The sequence below is a fragment of the Cololabis saira genome, chromosome 11 (genome assembly GCF_033807715.1).
Source record: "Cololabis saira isolate AMF1-May2022 chromosome 11, fColSai1.1, whole genome shotgun sequence".
Lineage (NCBI taxonomy): Eukaryota > Metazoa > Chordata > Actinopteri > Beloniformes > Belonidae > Cololabis > Cololabis saira.
In genome coordinates this window covers 36,653,611-36,670,224 of record NC_084597.1, presented here as the reverse complement: position 1 = coordinate 36,670,224, position 16,614 = coordinate 36,653,611, and the positions used below count along the sequence as shown (strand labels likewise).

Genomic DNA, 16,614 nt, shown 5'->3' with positions numbered 1-16,614 from the left:
CTGTAACATCTACATCATTAAAAGTTGTCTACATTTAAGGTTTATATTTTAATTTCACTTTAAGAATTAAATTGAATTGTGAACTCTGCTCTTTATTTGACTTTTAACTGTGTCTGATAGATTGGACAGAGTAAGGGATCAGTGTTTGAGTGGACTCCCACCTGCCCGGCTGCTCAGGGTACTTCTGCTTGCAGTAGGCCTCTAAAGACGCGTACACCTTCTCCCTCAGGGCTTCTACTTCACCGGGGTTCGACAGGCCTTTAGAGTCTGGACACAAACACACATAGAAACCATTGCAAATTAAGTTTCACCAGGGCCTTCATTGCTTTTCTGTTTATATCTCATATATATATATATATATATATATATATATTTATATATACACACAGTACACACACAGTACAGACCAAACGTTTGGACACAATTCCCCATTTGTTTTGAATGAGAAGGTGTGTCCAAACTTTTGGTCTGCACTGTACTACATACATACATATATATACATACATATATATATATATATATATATATATATATATATATATATATATATATATATATATATATATATATATATATATATATATATATATATATATATATATCTCAATGCCAACCAAGCTGGAATGCTGCATAAAAACACAATGCGATGAATTAGTAACTTTGTAAAAACACAGGAAATTCACAACAGAATATATATTTTAATGATTTGATCATTTCATGAAAAACTTGAGCTCATTTTGAATTTGTCCGGAAGCAACAAGCGTCAAAAAAGCTGCGACACTGGCAAGACAATGATGGAAAAGTAAGTGGTTTGGGAGAGAAATAGTTGAAGCAACTAATTAAGTTTATTTGGTAAAGGGTCAGTGACATGGCTGGGAATGAAAAAATAATCTTTGAGTCTCTGCCCATCTTTAAATATAGTCTTAATGTGGAAAAAAAATGCATCTACAAATTGTGCAACAATTTCAGAAAAAAACATTCTTCAGAGTAAAATTAAGAGCACAGACTTTGAATACCTCAGCATATACTGTACGTAATATTATCAAAAGATTCAGAACATCTGGAGAAATATGTGTGTGTCTGGGATGCAGTACTAGATAACAGCGATTACCAAATGCAGACAAGTTGAAGAGATGTTGAGGACGTACAGTGGGAGTAAAATGAAGACCAAAGTGCAGCAAGATAAAAGTGTTTATTCCCGTCATATTAAATGTGACAAACGAAGGTGAACAGCTTTGAAAGATAAATTGAAGACTGTTTCAAAAGCGTTAATGCAGGATAACTTTGTAAAGATTGCAATGGCTGCATTGAGTTTTGTTTGTGACATGTTACATGCAGTGTTGGCAGGTAAACTCACTGGAGACAACATGGAAAGAAAGTCACAGCTAACAGATCAGTGTACGGGTGGAAGAACATGCCCATATGGCCAGAAAGACTGGAAGAGAAGCATTACTGCAGACATGTCTCAGGGAACAGAATTTACATTCCCAAAATTTCTGTTGTGTGCTCATTACATTACATTTTATTTAGCAGACTCTTTTCTCCAAAGGGAAACAAGATTCTGAGCAAGCTCATCTCTTTAATTTGCCATTTACCATGGCGAGGGAGGAAAAGGCTCCAACGTCCTGCCCCTCGCTTTCTGTACTGTTCCCATCCCACTTCCTTGACATCTCTTCAAACTTGACTCAATTTGAAGTCTCATTAAAGGAAAGCTACATCAGTTGCTAAGACATATAATCAACGTTCCTGTTTTTAATGGTTACTCACCATAAAAGATGTTAAAAACATGACAAATATGAGCAGAAATCATTGAAGCAGCACGGCATCTTGGCAGGGTAAAATAAAAAAATAAGCTGTGTTTTATTAGCTAAAGACTCAGTTGAAAATGTCAAGAAGATAAAAAGATGGACACAATATGTGTTTCTAAAAAAGTTGGGAAAGAGGCAAGAAGGAGTTAGAAAAGTTGAGGAAAAAACCTCAAAACAAAAAAAAAGGACCCCCTGAAAAGCTGCATAGACAAATATTTCAGGTAAGGCTCTTATTCATCAAATGTAGATAATATCACTGAAAGATTTATATTTAAGTTGAATAGAAAAAAAGATATACATTCTGTGTTTTATTACCAGTTCATTAATGGGTTTTGATGAAAACATCAGTGCATTCTGTTTATCTGTGCAGCCTCAAACCCTTCTGGAAACTCTGTAATTTACACAGTGAGTTTTAACCTCGTAGGCTCGATATGAACATGTGTCACCACATTCTGGGTTAGTCCAATTAAGGCTTTAATTTCCAAGCTGCGCTAATTTAAGCTCCACTGAAGGACGCATCTTTGATTCACAACACAAACACGTCATTGATTAACATTTCTGGTGAACAAAGTGTTGCACGATCGACCAGCAATTAATGAACATTTGTTGTTAATGGCTGGACTACATCACACAGTGTGGGAAAGGAAACACTGAGGGCCCTTTTAGCCTCGCTGGCACCTCCTCCGCACCCTCGACCCCTTTGCTCGTTCGGTCGGACCAGTCGTGCAAACCGCTAATTAACAAGGAATCAGGCGGAAAAGTGAACTGGGGCCAGTGGGCCTGGACGTGGCCTAAACAAAACGAGGAACACAGAGGAGCAGTGTGTCTGGTGTGAGCAGATCCACAGTGGCCGCAGCAGGAGGGAGTCTCCCACATGGAGTCATTAAAAACCTTGGTCACATTCATGGGCAGCTTTAATAAACATAGATACGGCTTGCTGTGATAACGTTCAAATACTGGATCACTGCAGAGTTGGTATTTTCCAATAATTCTGTCTTTTCCAAACACAACTGTAAAGGCCCAACTGTATGGAGGATTTTTTGTGCCAAAATTAAATAAATAAATACATCATTAATTAATTAAAATGGGAATGAAATATATCATTAATTAATTAAATGTGTCATTAATTAATTAAAATTAGAATGAAATATGTAATTAATTAATTAAAATACAATTCATTTTAAGTAAAAATATATATTTATTATTTCAGCATTTAATTAATTAATGACACATTTAATTAATGATTTCGTGTTGCGTGTGAATCATGAAATGTAAAACTGCATTTAATTAATTAATAACACATTTAATTAATGATTTCGTGTTGCTGAATCATGAAATGTAAATGTAAAACTGTCAGTTTCACTCGTCAAACTCAGTGGGCGGATTCCAAACACCTCATTGGTTCCCCTGCACATCAAGTCAAGATGGGAAAGTGCAGAAATAACTCCAACGACTTCGAGCAGTTCCTCTGCTTTACACGCTACATGCTAGGGGTCAGCAGATCCTGCTTCCACATACTCTGCAAGGTCGAAGATATCGCTCACCAACTCTCTACAAAGTTCACGAAAATCATTCCAAACTGAGCTGTCATGTTTAGAAAGTCCAAAGCAGTGGATTCCACTAGATTTGCGTTAGCCCCGCCCACTGAGTTTGACAAGTGAAACTGACAGTTTTACATTTACATTTCATGATTCAGCAACACGAAATCATGAATTAAATGTGTCATTAATTAATTAAATGCAGTTTTACATTTCATGATTCACACGCAACACGCAATCATTAATTAAATGTGTCATTAATTAATTAAATGCTGAAATAATAAATATATATTTTTACTTAAAATGAATTGTATTTTAATTAATTAATGACATATTTCATTCTAATTTTAATTAATTAATGACACATTTAATTAATTAATGATATATTTCGTTCCCATTTTAATTAATTAATGATGTATTTATTTATTTAATTTTGGCACAAAAAATCCTCCATACAACTGACATTGTTTTATTTATTTATTTTTTTTATTTTATGACTTTTTTTTTACCTTTTTCTTGTAGCACTTTGATATTCACAGAATGGAAAGTGCATTATAAATTAAATTCATTATTATTATTATTATTATTATTATTATTATTATTGTTGTGTTTTCACGCTCTTATTTTTTTGTTAATTTAATGAGCGTTCACATTTGGAGATAGTTACCTGGATTGAAGAGGACAATGGCTCGAAGGCACCCCAGCTCTGTTTTATCCATCTGCATGTCCCTCATTTTTGACACCAGTTCTGTCAGCACTCTGAACACAAAATACACAAAGGTAAAAACAGTCAGATCTGGCACTTATTACAATTCAAAACTGCCGTAAAAATCATTCTTGGCTACTAAAACATGCCAGACAAAACCAAACAAGTGCTAGAAAAGCGATTTGAGTTTGACTGCTACCTCTCCTTTGAATTTTCCAGACTAGTTACATAAAAAACAAGTTTTCAACCCCGACCCAGCTCTGCTCTATTCCAAGACAAATGCACACCAGCACACTGTGAGCCAACGCAGGCACAGTTAGATTAGTGGAAAAAGTTTACAACCCTGCAAAGTAATTATATTTAGTACATGGTTTTCATAAAAGGACAGCCGCAGCGTAAACACAACCTGTAACCCAACACCAGCACTCCCACTGTTTGTGTGTGGCTTCACTGGTGGGTGTGATGATGCGTGGAGTCGCTCAAACTCCTCACCCCTCGTTGACTTGGTCACACCCTCACACCGGCGTTCACTGTTTTCCCTCTCACCCTCTAACCGGCAGGTCAACTGCAGCTCTCACTTCATTCCAATTAAATCTACTTTGAGGCGGGACAACGGTAAAAAGAGAAAAGAAAAGAAAAAAGAAACGACCTAAGTGCATAACTTACAGTAATTAGTCTCTTGGTTGATATGGGTAAGAGAGAGAGAAGGGAGTAGATAAGAAGACATAATCAGTTCTCTGCATCTTAATGCTTGCCGCACTTAATGCATAGATGGGATGTGTCCTGCAGCTGTGAGCAGTGATGACTGTGGATCAGAGAGACACAGCCACACCAGCCCTCTGCAGGGATACATGCACTGCATTACTAGTGCAACTCTCATTTTCATAATAAATAGTTAACAATAGTATTTCTAAGGAATTACTGTATTTTCTGGACTATAAGCCGCACCTGCATATAAGCCGCATCTGCTCTATTTAAAAAAAGAATAATTAAAAAAAAATATACAAGCCGCACCTGCATCCGCTCTATTAAAAAAAAAAAGATATGCAAGCCGCAGATATTTATGTTGTTAGATTAGATATTTAGATTTAGATATTTGGAAATTTCCCCTCTGGGGGACTATTAAAGGATTTCTTATCTGATTTCTTATCTTACTACAAGTACAGAAGGATTTTGAACTGTAAATGATGTTCATGTTTGTACCTAAATAGATCCTTTCCTAACAGTGTCTTTTAACACGGCAGCAACTTTGCTGATTAAAACGGGACAGAACCAAGAGAAAATAACCTGTATTTATTTATCTGTTTGAAATCTGCTTCTACCTACTTCTATCTGCTAAAGAAGAAGTAGCGTATTCTTCTTTGCATTTATTTTGTCTTAGTTTTGATTCTAATTCCGGTTAGAGCGACCCGAGCGGTGGAAGAAAAATCCACAGAATAGCCGCACCTTTGTACAAGCTGCATGGTTGAAAACCTATGAAAAAAGTAGCGGCTTATAGTCCAGAAAATACGGTATGTTAATGAACACAAATGTAAACCATTTTTATGGAAGTGTTTTTAGAATCTTTGAAGTCTTACACATCTTTACTTTCAGATTCATCTTAACATAATGTCAATACATATTTTTTTTTTAATCTTGGCAATGATTCTTAAAAATTGGTCACAGCTCTCCTCTGGATGTTTCCCCTGTTCACCTTGGCAGAAAGATTCTAGCTAGCTCAGGTTGGAAAGGGAATGTCAGTCCACCATGAGAGATCTTCTCTTGCTGTTCAGATCCAGACATTTGTTGGGTCATTCTTGGACTTTTCCTTGGTGTACCTGAAGCTACTTTTGTGATTTCTTCGTGGTATGGTGTGGTATATTGTGCTGCTATCACTATGTTTCACTGTAGGGATGCTAATACTTCAGATGATACTAAATGTTTGTTTTATCTGCAAAGATACACCGTTTGGAACTGTGAGTATTTACTTCAATCTGCATTACTTTAGATTAGAGGATTTTGGTTCTTGTGCACTTGGATGGCTTTTGGAAAACCTAGCTTTGCTGTCACCTGGATTTTAGAAAGGAATGGCTTCCATCTGGCCTTTTAATCACAAGGGCTGGTTTGCAGAATTACAAACAATATTTCAATTTTATAGTTTTAATTTCTTTCACCATGATGTACACTTTTGTCAAATTTGAAACCTTGTAAAGACAGGTGTGTTGTGCCTTTATCATTGTATATCTATTGAGTTAACGTTCACAAGTTAACATTCAGAGAGGAGAAATGAATCAGAACATAACTGGTTGTGTCATAACAAAGGGCCTCAATACCAAATGTGAATTGTTTTCTTAATATTTTAAAAGCTTGTAACAGCACTCGGTATAGTCAGCATTGTATATATTTAGTTTGAATATGGTGACTTTGTAAACAGTTTCTCTTAGCTCAATTCAGGTTGTAAAACTGTCAAACACGCACCACGGACTGGAGATATTTTAGTCAGACTGTCAGCCTGCCACCCGTGATTGACGATAACAGTCACAGAGGCAGTTCCTGCACAGCCCTGACTTCACTGTGACTGCACTTTCCATGAAATTGTTGACATTTTCTGGACAGCCCAGAGACCCCTGATGCACCCAAGTATGCATATTTAATATACAGGCGTCAATCAATACATTCTCTGCTGCTTAGTTGGACATGAGACATTCTTGTTATTTCAAGTCAATATGCAATACTTTCCTGTAAATGTTGTTTGCTGTCAGAAAACTTGTAAAATATGTCAAATATACTTATCTAATTCTGTATGACTAAGGATTTAATTGCCAGTAATGTTTTCAGCTACACAAAAACATAAAAAGGTAGATATGTGAAATGCATTTTACACTAATACAAAATATTTTATGCATTCAAAGCATAGATAGATAAAATTAATTCATGACAACTTGCCCTCTCCTGGAAGAAAAACTTTAAAACCTAATACTAATAAACTTAGTGCAAAAAAGGAACATTTGGTAGTAATAACCTGTCAAAGATGGCTCCAACTCCGGCACTGTGGGCGCTGTTTCGGTGGACATGCAGCCCTGTCGCCAACAGAATCCCATCTTTTACTGCTATCGAACGGTGCGAAAATGATGCAATGAGGAGTTCATTCCAGCCTGAAGCAGAGATGAGGAGGGAGATCCAAGAAAAGTATGAAAAAACAAGTAAATCAGAGTACAAAAGTTCACACGGAATTCAAACCAAATTAAACTGACAACAAAGGCAGAATTCCAATGAATCAATTACGCTGCACCATAAAACCCGGCAGCTTTCTCAAGAGAAAGCATCAGGTTATTACTAAGATATTTGAATCGTGCTTTCTAAAGAGACAAGCGTGTAAAAGGGATGAACTGCGCCTGCCACCATGATGAAGACAAAAGACTTGATGTGCCAAAGCAGGGGGCCTGACACAGAGAGCAGTGAAGACATAAGATGCAGCCGTGTGAGCGACAGGGCTCCTTTAACTGTTCTGCCTGGCAACACTCGCTTCTTCTTCTCATAGTTGAGTTGGCTATGAGAAGAACTGGGATGCTTTTATTCGTGATTCAGCAGAACTAAAGTGGTTATTTATAGGAAACCTGAGATCTGAGAAGAGAAGAGCTCTGAAGAATAATGTCTCAGTCTACTTTGCTGAAGCCTCTCCATCGTTGCATGTGCAAAGGATGACGGAGAATGGGAGGATTTTTTTTTAGTGTGAGTGATGGGTGTGTGGTGCATGTTTTTCTTTCCTCGAGGTGGATAAAGAATAAAGTGGTATAATTGGGAACGACAAGCAAGAAACAAGGGCAATGTGTTGGGAGAACCTAAAAAACCTTCCTGCATGTGACGTTAGTGAGTGGAGCAGACGTGACAGATGATTCACCGCCTGTTCCACGTTGTTGCCTCTGTGATCTTAAATGGTTTCCTCATAGATCAGATGCATACATTATTGTTTTGTTCTCCTCGTCTTGGTGTTACGACCTAAAGTGTAATTCATAGTTTTATACTGTACATATAACCATTAGGCCCAGGAAACAAAAGAAAAGTAAATTCATACACACTCTGTGTATATTCTTTATAAGGAAGGTTTTAAATGAACTCAAGAATATGTTGAAGTAGTGTTGACCGACCTGCTCGTAGCAGAATGACCTGGTCATCCAGCGGCAGCTCAGAGAAGTGGGGAATCCTTTTGGCCCACTCCACCAGGGTAAATAGCTGTTTGTCAGCTGCTTGACAGATATTTGTCACTGGGTCGTTGGGCTGCAAGAAAACACATACACAAAACAGGTAAAAATGAATACCGGTAGGTATTAGGGCTGGGCGATATATATTTTAATATATATCGATATATTTTCAAACGCGATATGGTACGAGACAATATCGTTTATATCGATTATTTAAAAAAAAAAAAAAACATTTTTTTTTTTATGATTTTGATATAGCTTATTTTGTGACAAATTGACTTGAATGTTTTATTTGAGATTTGCACAAATGTTTTGTTATTTGCACAACTGTCAACCTTAGTGGAAAAGTCTGCCTGTTACTGTCTACATTGTATTAATTGCACAGTGTATTTTAATGTAATTGTTATGCAGGAAAGGGATATTTGTTTTATTTTATTCAAGAAGCATTTTTATTCTATATATGCAGGCAGTTTATTTTTATTTCATTTGTTTTATACATTTTGATATTGTGCAGACCTCTGTTAACAAAGGAACCTGTGTGACATTTGGCACGAGGCTTTGTATTAAAACTGACTGTTTTTTTAAGGGTTTGCATCAGAAAAAATGAAGCTAACAGAGATGCTATGCTATAATGCTTTGGGGGAAACCCCAATTATGGCACAGAAAAAATATCAAGATATATATCGAGTATCGCCATTCAGCTAGAAAATATCGAGATATGACTTTTGGTCCATATCGCCCAGCCCTAGTAGGTATCATATAATTAACTCGGTTTTTGTGCTACTTTTGTCTGACTGACTGTTCTCAGGATGCCCGAGTATTAACCTGCGCAAAACTTTCACACACATGTTGACACTGACACGAGTGCTATGCTGTGAATATCCTCTGAAGAGGAAGGCAAGTAGAAAGACAAAACAAACAGTGATTCTATCCCAGCTTGTGGAGGAAATACCTGCAGCGAGCTGCCGGTGAAAAAACAACTTTTGCTGAGCAGGCTCTTTCTTTGGGAACGTTCTAGCAGAAACACTCGAGTACAGTTAATGGAGCTCAAGAGACCATCCAGAGGCTTTATTGACACTTTACTACTGAACAAGTGCTGAGAACCTCAAAGGGGACTTCACTACCAGACCAGAAAAGGCTTTGTAAAGTATGAAGCCAATGCATATTATAATAATAACTATATGGGGCTTGTTATTACCGTACCATGCCAACTTTATTCATAAAGCACTTTAAACTGCTACAGTAGCAGAAAGTGTCATGCAGCAAGTAAATAAAAAGGTATACAAATAAAACCTAATAAAATCAAAACCTTTATAAAACGTGAAGATAAGTTGAAAAAAACAACCAATTATACAATCATAATTAAACGGATTAAACCTATAAAAACAAAATAACATAAATTCAGCATCCTACGTGGTGCCAATGGGCCAAGGAGAAGATTAGAAGGCTTTTGAGATGGCTCCTCTTCATCATAAAGGTTTGTAGTTGTTTTGGAGGTTATTATAAAACATGCTGTGTGCAGGATGCGCATGGCTAATGGATCTTTTTGTCCTCAAAAGAGAAAACTGACAAGTCTCTCTGAAATAAAAATCTCCAAATGAAATGAAGAGAACACTCACTATTGAGCTTACTTCATTCTACCTTCGTAAGCATAAATTATTTAATAACATAAAAGAAAAGCTTTTTACAAACCCCTTTTACAAACCCCTCTCTAGTTCCTGAATAGGATAATTGGAAACTTAGTAATAGTCACACAACATTGTCGCTTAATCAAATTTGAAAAACATTTTTTCTTGTTATGGATAAAAGCTACAAACGGAACAACTAAAATGTTGATTCATCCATCTGTTATTTCCATGTTTTTATTTGACAAATATAGTCATCGTCCTAAAAGAAAATTCCTTTTAATGTATTTGTTGGTGCCAAAATTTCTAGAAAAAAGAAACAAGGGTGTGACTATGCCTTGTTGTCAACTTTATGGTCGATATCGATAAATTTGCTGAACTACAAACAATAATGAAACTAAACACCAGGAGGAAATCAAAAGTCTGATCATCGATTTCAGGGAAAAGAAAGATACAACATCATTGAGGCAGAGATGTAGCAAGTTAACAATTTGTATTTTACTTCACGAATAATTGACTTCATGAAATAAAATATTCAACTGCTGGCAGATCAATGATAACTAAATCAATCTTTATTCTTGATCTGTTTGGTAATGAGTTTGCAATGCCACTTTCCACAATTTAGGTGAAGAAAATCATTTTTGACTGCACCAGTCCAAAACCAGGACTGCCAGGACTGAAATGTCATGGCAAGTTACTTGAAAAGACATCATACTTTGAGCAAAAGGGAGTAGTTGTGTGAAACTGACACAACACGTGCGTAATGTATGACTACCTCGCTAAAATAAAACTTCATAAACTCTAAACGTACTGTCAGTCAAGACAAACAATGTTTTACCACTATCCATGGAGTGCAGCATGCACATGTGCAAAGACTTGTGACTCACTTCTGTGCATGATATTTAATTAAGTTAACACCCGTAATTAAAGCATCCCTGTGTGAACTTCCACTGATAAAATCAGTCTCCAACTTCTCAGCTGCTTCGTACTCCGAATCCCAGAGATCGATGCTAAAAGCTTGAAGGAACTGCATCTCTCAGGAGAAGATTAACTCAAGATAAAGTAGAAAACATCTACATTCCTATTCTCCGTTTATAATATATGGACCCACACTGTCCCATCTCCTCTGCGTTCCCTCCCAATAGAGTGAAACTGACTGCAGAGCATCACAGATGTTCAGCTGAAATATAGATAAAATTTAAACCTAACACAAACCCTGCCATGTTTCTCTCTCTCTAACTCTCTCTCTCTCTCTCTCTCTCTCTCTCTCTTTCTCTCTCTCTCCCCTTTAGGGGCAGAAAGACAACACGCATCTTATGAATATTTCAGCGCCTGATCTCCGTGGGAGACAGTGGACGGCGCGGCTCAGTGCGACAGTTTTTGCGAGCTGCATTTTCTCTCAGAAACACAAACATATTCAGCTAATTCATTCCAAAGTGCAGGCCGAGCAAAAAAACAAAGGAAAACAAAAGACGGCGCCACTGTCAACCCACTCCTTCCTCGTAAGAATACATATCCCTGGTTTCTCATTAAACATGGTGAGCCTCATGAATGTTGCATGGCTATTTTAACCGTGTTTACACTGACCTGGTTTCGTTGCTTCTGTCGGTGGAGATGATTGGGGAGAAAAGCGTTTACGCCTCTTTCCTGAGACATTTCTCGAGCATCACTTTACTGTGCTTACTGTTCAAGTCTCAGCCCCATTAAGCGAGCCATCGGGCCACAATGCCGGAGACCACCGTGGCACAACGGCATTCCCCATCACGTGTTAACATAGTTAAGCACACCCCAGAATACGGTCTGAAAATGCGAAGTGAATAAGCAGGGCAAAGCTTCTGACACAGAGAATAAGAGGATAAACTTGCGTGAAGTTATGGAGTTTGTTTTTTCTAATGTCTTCCACAAAATACACAATTTCCGTCCCATCACCACCCTCTCAGCTGCTTAGAGAAATGCCTGGCTTGCATACTGTCCCATGAAATTTTCATCACTGGAGGAGGGGAAACGAAAGATTTGCCTTTCAATTTTTCATCGTTCTGCTTACTTCAGTCTATACTAGTGTGACAACAGAGAGAAAATTAGGTTCTCATACAGAACGATATGAAAATGAATTTCTCAAGTGTCCTACTTATTTTAAATTGAAGAAACAAACCCACCCTCAGATGTAAGTGGGGAATGACTCATCAGCTAATTAGCTTCCAAAACAACGGCTTTCTGCTTCAAGTCAAGAGAAAAAATAGGAATAATGCATAATAAAATAATCAAGTTCTCGATAAACTGATATAAAGACAGTAGAGGAGCAGGGCAGAAATAACCCAAAAATAGAGTACAGAAGTAATTAAAGACAAAACAAAACAAAAAAACCTCAGGATTGGTGAATGATGCATCCTCTTCTCTGCCGCCTCTGAAGAGAAAACCTATACTCTTTTGGCTCAAGGCATATTACTAACGCCTGTTTAACTCCTGTTCTAGGTCACCATGAGATAAACACACTCTTATTCAGCTTGGCCAGACCCCAGTCATTAGACAGCGGCAGTGGCCTATTCATGGTGTACACTCATGACCTGGGCCCTGTGATTAATTATAGCATGGGGCAGCGCCTCTCAATAGAGGCCTGGTGAGGGGGGGGTTGCACAGGGATGGTATTTGGAGAGAACGGGAGTCCTTGTGGTCAGGGTGATGCTGATACTCTGACTAAATTGCAGACTCCATCTCAGTTAAAGGGTCAGCTCCGCAAAACTGGGAGAAAACATGTTGGATCGATCCATTCTGATAGCTCCTTGCTTGTCCAATTTATGGATTCAGTGGTGCTTTTTCTTCAAAAGTGGATTTCTCACTGGTTTGCTTGACACCATTACTTCTCCATGGTGAGTACATAAACTGCCAGATAAAAGGAGTTACCAGAAATACCAATAAAGGCATGTAAAACCCATACAGAACCGCTCTGTTGTATTTAAAGTGGCAACAAAAGACAAACACCCAAAACCTTTAACATGTAAAGTCCAGACTATTTAACTGATAGAGCCATTAATCAAATATTGTGGTTCTGGAAAAGTGACTTGTCGGCTGCATAAAAACAAGAGTCGTAGTAGTAACCAGTACAAAGAATTAGGGCTGGGCGATATATCGAGATTTTAATATATATCGATATATTTTCAAACACGATATGGTACGAGACAATATCGTTTATATCGATTTAAAAAAAAAAAAAAAAAAAAAAAAAAAAATTATATATTTTTTTTTTTATGATTTTGATATAGCTTATTTTGTGACAAATTGACTTGAAGGTTTTATTTGAGATTTGCACGAATGTTTTGTTATTTGCACAACTGTCAACCTCAGTGGAAAAGTCTGCCTGTTACTGTCTACATTGTATTAATTGCACAGTGTATTTTAATTTAATTGTTATGCAGGAAAGGGATATTTGTTTTATTTTATTCAAGAAGCATTTTTATTCTATATATGCAGGCAGTTTATTTTTATTTCATTTGTTTTATACATTTTGATATTGTGCAGACCTCTGTTAATAAAGGAACCTGTGTGACATTTGGCACGAGGCTTTGTATTAAAACTGACTGTTTTTTTAAGAGTTTGCCTCAGAAAAAAATGAAGCTAACAGAGATGCTATGCTATAATGCAGGGGTTCTTAACCTTTCTGACCTTGGGGCCCAATTTTTTCAGTACAGAGTGGCCCGGGGCCCATTAAATATAAACACTGTATAGCAGGGGTATTTAACTAAAACTTTAAGAGGTCCATTTAGAGAAAATTTACTCAAGCGAAGGTCCAGAACATCATAATATATATATATATATATATATATATATATATATATATATATATGTATGTGTGTGTGTGTGTGTGTGTGTGTGTGTGTGTGTGTGTATATTCAAGTAGCCTCATAGTTGTATCAACATCTGCATCTGACTGTTATATTAAAAAAAAGGACATATTTGCCAATTAACATGTTTAACTTGAATTAAACATATTTTTTTCTCTTAAAAATAAAGTAGATTTTATTTTATTTTTCAAATGCTATCTTATTTTATTTCTCTACTAGCAGTTTGAATTTCCCCTTTTCTTTGTTAATTGTCTCAACACATTTTTATAATAAATTAATATAAACGCATCTTAACAATTTAACAGTTTTGCAGTTTGTCTTTATTCCCCTCTTATAATCTTATGCCCCCACTTTCTGTTGTTCAGTGAGAGAACTGAGCTTTAACTTCTCCTGTCAGGACTTTAAATCTGGGCTGGATGGTGTCAGGTTCTCATATGCATGTGGAGGTGCTCATTGATGAGCCTGGAACGATATTTAGTTTTAATTATGTTCACTGTGGAGAAAGCTGCCTCACAGCTGTATCTGGACTCAAACATGGGTGTTTTAAGATGGTCAGTTTATATTTCTGTGACTTAGGTTCCGACTTGAGTGGATATGTTTGATGAAAAACTTTGTGTTTTGTTTCAGTGGCCTTTCACTTTCGCACTTTGAACGCCACGGTCTCTGAACGTATGAGACACTGGTTTTGTCCCAGTGGGAAGACTGAACAGGATGAATTTGTCCATTCCGGGATGCATATTTAAAAATACAGCGAGGACAAAACTTAGTTTGATTTTACTTTAAGTTATTTACATTAATAAGTTGTCAGGACTCAGTGTGTCGGGTTCATCCGAGCCTGATCAGCTGCGACGGGCACAGCCCGCACCGCAGCTCTCTGGTCGCGCTGCAGCAGTTACTTTCCGATGCTTTTTCGAAAGCCCGAACAGTCCAGTCCAGCAGACACGACAGCCCACGCATCTACATCTACCATCTTTCACCAGTAACGACGGAGCCCACCGCCCGAGCGGCAGCCTCAGCCGACCTCCCCGGCCGCGGGGACGCGTCGGGATAAATGAACACGCCGCGCTCGCTCGCTCTGGGCGCAGACCCAAGTAATCGATCCCTGATCCTGGCGGATCTAAACCTACTCTGTGCAAAATGAAGGATTTTCTCTGTAAATACACACCATTTCTCTTACTATTACACGTACAGCTAGCTGAGTGTCTTCTCCTCATTTGGTCGGGAGTTGCTATGCAGTCCGGCGGCCCACGCGGCCCACACGTACAAAACTCAATTTCTTTTGGCGGCCCACTAGATGGCGCTCGCGGCCCAAGTGTGGGCCGCGGCCCTATGGTTAAGAATCACTGCTATAATGCTTTGGGGGAAACCCCAATTAAGGCACAGAAAAAATATCGAGATATATATCGAGTATCGCCATTCAGCTAGAAAATATCGAGATATGACTTTTGGTCCATATCGCCCAGCCCTACAAAGAATACAAATTTTGATGAAGTATTTAAGATATGAAGGTTGTTGTCAAGACTCTTTCCAACTGTATCATATTTCTTTAAAGTTGCTGTACTATCTTTCATTTAAAAGTTGGTCAAAAATAAAATACATTTCCCGGGACGGCCCTGCTTGTCACTCTTATTTTCATCCCTTCACAAAACATCCTCATGGTGTTGGGTGGGCGGCAAGTGTCAAGGGACCCACCACAGCAGAGTCCAAACACTCTCAGTGCATTAGTGTGTCAGAGCTGCCAGCTGCTCCCAAGTGACTCTCTCTCTCCATCTCTCTCACCCTTATGTCAATGCTAAACCCCTACATTTTCATCTGTCCCCAAAATAGCTCCCATTTATTCTCATAACAACCCTCACGGTTCTACCTTTACTTCACAGGACATATCCCTCGCAGATGAATCCCAGAAGAAGCCCGCCCACCCTTCCTCTCCTGCATTCAGTCCTTTGGTAGGCTGCTGCATGACGCCCCTGGTTCCCATGTTGCAGGAGAATTCCAGGGAAAGCTGAGGCTTTGTAGGATCCTTTTAGGAACAGCCTGTCTGATGCATTATTCATTACTCTTAGTCTCCTCTGTGTTGAAGACAGCCCAGCTGATACTGGGAACACAGACTTCCAGCTGTGTGAAGGAGGCGAGCAGCTAAACTACTGTTGCAGCCACTTCTTAAGCAAGACGCAAAAAAACAGATATGACAGATGGCACTCATAACTGATCCCGAACATCCAGCAGCAGGTAGAATAGTGCCCAATTTATATTTGACATAAAAATCAGCACGCATTTTAAACCTTTGGAAAACCAAAGACAATAATCCCACATTTTGCATTAAATGAAGCCCTCTCTCATAGGTCCACCTCCAGACAAAGCTGACTTGACTTGCAAGTTTGCTCCTTCTCAACGTCATAAATCAATATAAAACTCAAACACAAGAACTACCTGGAGATGGAAAAGATGAAATAATTTGATAACTTGCTGACTGTGATGGATCAGCTCTTGGAAGTTCACACTTATAAGAAAATGCCAAAATAAAGAAATAAGCTGAAAGTTGTATTTGGAGTGTATCATATACAAATAAGACATTTAACCCATTCCAACTGAACCCAACTATATATCTATGATGTTAAAGGTATAGTCTGTAATGTTGGAGAGCTAGCAAGATTTGAAAGTGGCACCTCCTCTAAGCCCCGCCCCCTCATCCCCCTCCCGTCAGCGCTCTGTCCAAAGCCACGCCCCCACAAACTTTGGGGAACGCGCATTTGCAGGAGTCCAGTTTTCCAGGACATTTTGGACAGCACATTTTCAACAAACTACCCCATGTCTCATTCACCTGTAAGCGAGGCCGGTTTTAGGGGGGGGCAGGGGGGTGTGTGCCCACCCAAACGTGCGTCCTGCCCACCCAATCAAAGTTAAGGGGATCCTTTAT

At 38.2% G+C, this 16,614-nt stretch overlaps 1 protein-coding gene across 2 annotated transcripts in view; it reads right to left on the bottom strand.

Moving 5' to 3' along the window:
* rxraa (retinoid X receptor, alpha a) overlaps positions 1-16,614 on the bottom strand; it is a 134,510-nt gene that overhangs the window by 6,321 nt on the left and 111,575 nt on the right. For both annotated transcript variants that reach the window (XM_061734418.1, XM_061734419.1), the window contains exons 7-10: positions 8,180-8,309; positions 7,054-7,186; positions 4,014-4,105; positions 162-267 (exon numbers count right to left, since the gene is read on the bottom strand). In XM_061734418.1, the coding sequence (XP_061590402.1) occupies positions 162-267; positions 4,014-4,105; positions 7,054-7,186; positions 8,180-8,309 (461 nt within the window). The remainder of the gene's footprint in view (positions 1-161; positions 268-4,013; positions 4,106-7,053; positions 7,187-8,179; positions 8,310-16,614) is intronic.